The sequence below is a fragment of the Lupinus angustifolius genome, chromosome LG08, assembly GCF_001865875.1.
Source record: "Lupinus angustifolius cultivar Tanjil chromosome LG08, LupAngTanjil_v1.0, whole genome shotgun sequence".
Taxonomy (NCBI): Eukaryota; Viridiplantae; Streptophyta; class Magnoliopsida; order Fabales; family Fabaceae; genus Lupinus; species Lupinus angustifolius.
In genome coordinates, this window is record NC_032016.1 from 13,434,703 (window position 1) to 13,437,297 (window position 2,595).

At 32.3% G+C, this 2,595-nt stretch overlaps 1 protein-coding gene across 1 annotated transcript; it reads right to left on the reverse strand.

Moving 5' to 3' along the window:
• Nucleotides 1,434-2,134, reverse strand: LOC109353631. Its single transcript, XM_019595965.1, has 2 exons — nt 1,535-2,134; nt 1,434-1,495 (listed from the first exon to the last, which is right to left on the reverse strand). Exon 1 carries the CDS (start codon nt 2,059-2,061, stop codon nt 1,540-1,542), a length of 522 nt encoding a protein of 173 aa, XP_019451510.1. The 5' UTR covers nt 2,062-2,134; the 3' UTR covers nt 1,434-1,495; nt 1,535-1,539.

The following is a 2,595-nucleotide window of genomic DNA, read 5'->3' on the forward strand; positions in this document are numbered from 1 at the left end:
TAGCCATAACCTAGTCACCTAGCCAAACCGTGACCCATACACATTCCCTTTAACACATTTCAAGCTAATAAACAATCCGTAACAAGGCACCATAAGGTGGTTGTCATCAACAAGTCAAATTGCCCATGAGGGGTTTTTGATCTATAACAGATTAGGTCAGGTTAGACTTTTTTCATAAATATCGTAGGCTTAAGCTTTCTAAAAAGCTTACTTAGCGTAATAGATCAGACTTTATGACATCAAAAAGATCTATTATGCCTAACAGATTGACCTATTTAATTATATCATATTCTTTTAATATAAGTAATATTATTATATATGTAATTTTAATATAAAATATATACAAAAATATAATTTAATTATTAGGGTTAAATGAACCTAATTAAAAGTAGACTTCTTAGTCTATCTAAATGTTGGCATATTAGCATATTTCAAGATCTTATAATATAATAGTCCTTTAAATATTCTAATATATAAGATCTATCTTTTTTTTTAAATTAATGGGAAAATAAGTCAGACCCAAACTCTTATATATTATATAAAACTTCGACATGTTTAAGACAACATCTATATGATATGTTTCCATCTTTTACAATGTGATTGAAACTATATCATCATACTTGGGAATAGAGATGGAAAAACGGGTCACTCGACCCGTTTTGTTCATGCCCACAAATGCTCATAAAATTTAAGCGGACGCAGACATGACTGTATTGTATTAATGGACAAAAATTGCATTTCCTGCTCGTTTTAAAATAGGCTAATGGGCATGCGAGTGACTCACATGCATTTATAAATAAATAATAAAAAAAATCATATAATACAATAAAAATGAATTAAATGAGGCAATTGAAGATAATTATTTTTAAAAAAACTTTTGAATTTGAAAAAAATATATCACATTATAATTTTTTGAGGCTTTAAATCACACAATATTATAAATTATTTGAATTTTTCATATTTTTTCCTCTTAGAACATGTTCGCGGGCCGCCCATATTGCTAAATAGAAATGCCCGCGAACATTGCTGGCAAACAGGCAGGAAGAAATGGGCAAATGAACAAAATTTATATGCCCTATAGGCAAAAATTAGGGGCTATGTGAGTCAGCCCGTGGGTTTTGCCCGAGTTGCCATTTATACTTGAGAACTCAACACTCTATCATTTTAATTTTGAAACTAGGTATATTTGTTCAATGGAGAAATATAAGGTGTAGTTTTAGTCATGTTTCCCCAAATAGGAAAGGTGTTCTTTAAACTCCCCTCTAATTAGGCACATTATATTACGCATAAAGCATATCATATATCGTATGTCTCATGTAGCTTGTATAAAGAACCATATGACTAATCAAATCAATAAACATAACACCAGCAATTGCAATTGAGTAAACATGAGAAAAAATGTTCAATCGAACTAAATAGCATGAATATATAATAAATTGAATAATGATTTTATTGATTTGTCACCCTTCACATTCACTCTAATGGAGACCCAAAAGGCTTCCTTAGTCCCACAAACTCCTTTCTCTAATAAGTTTATGTTTAGGAAAGCTTCTCGGTAGCCAAAAATGCTATGTTACTAAGCAATAATATATCTTTGTTAAGGGCAGCAATGGCAGGATTGTTTATTTTCTCTGCAGCCAAGGCCCTATCACAAGTTGTTGGTCCATCACCACCGACTTTGGCATCATAATTTGCAGTCTCTGAATCCTCCTTCAATTCTTTCAAAGAACTTCTGAATGATGCAACCACCCCATCATAATCAATAGTTGCACATTCTCTGATTGCTGCAGAAGGGTTTGTCTTGATCACTTCCTTCAAGAAATTCTGCGCATCTATGCTCTTCTTCAATGCTAACTGGAGAATGTTCTTGGAGAGCTCATCATAGTTTCTCGCAGAACCGAGTTTGGGGTGGACATTCAGAATATGCAGGCATTGGCCTTCATCTGAACCAGTTTCCTTGACTTTCATGCATAATTCTTCAAACAAGCTAGAGCTTGATGCAGATAAAATAGCATAAGAAGTGAGGACCAAGGAAATGGTGAACAAGAAGGAGGAATTCATCTTCTTGTTCTAGAGAGAAAGGTGGTGACTGCAAATTCTTAAGGGATTTGGAAGGTGGTGAGGATGGATTGTTAAACATCACGGGGCTGTTATTTATAGGCACCAGAAAAGAATAATTAGGGTAATCTAAATTTAGCATATAATGAATGGTCGTGTGAAAAGCTAAATAATAGCTTTCTTGACTTAGTGAATGATGGAAATGAGTTTGTTGTGGCTTAACTCTAGAATATTGAATATAATTTTGACTGAAAAATTAATATGAGAAAATACATACAAAAAATGGTGAAAATGAGATAAAAACTATGTCCATACTACCTATGAGTTTGGTAGAAGATCTTATTGCTCTCATCTAAAGCAAATTCATAGCATTCTTGTGTAAAATTAATGTACAATGTTAACTAGAAATATATTAATTATGTAATATTACTAAAATATATAGTGTCATAATAAAATGTTACCACATTATTTCGAGGAAATTTAGCAATGAAATCATTCCCACCATATAGCACTTTTCATTTTAAGTATCTAAAGCTC

Excerpts from the sequence above, each read along its gene's own strand:
- LOC109353631 (XM_019595965.1), bottom strand. The coding sequence starts at position 2,061 with ATGAATTCCTCCTTCTTGTTCACCATTTCCTTGGTCCTCACTTCTTAT.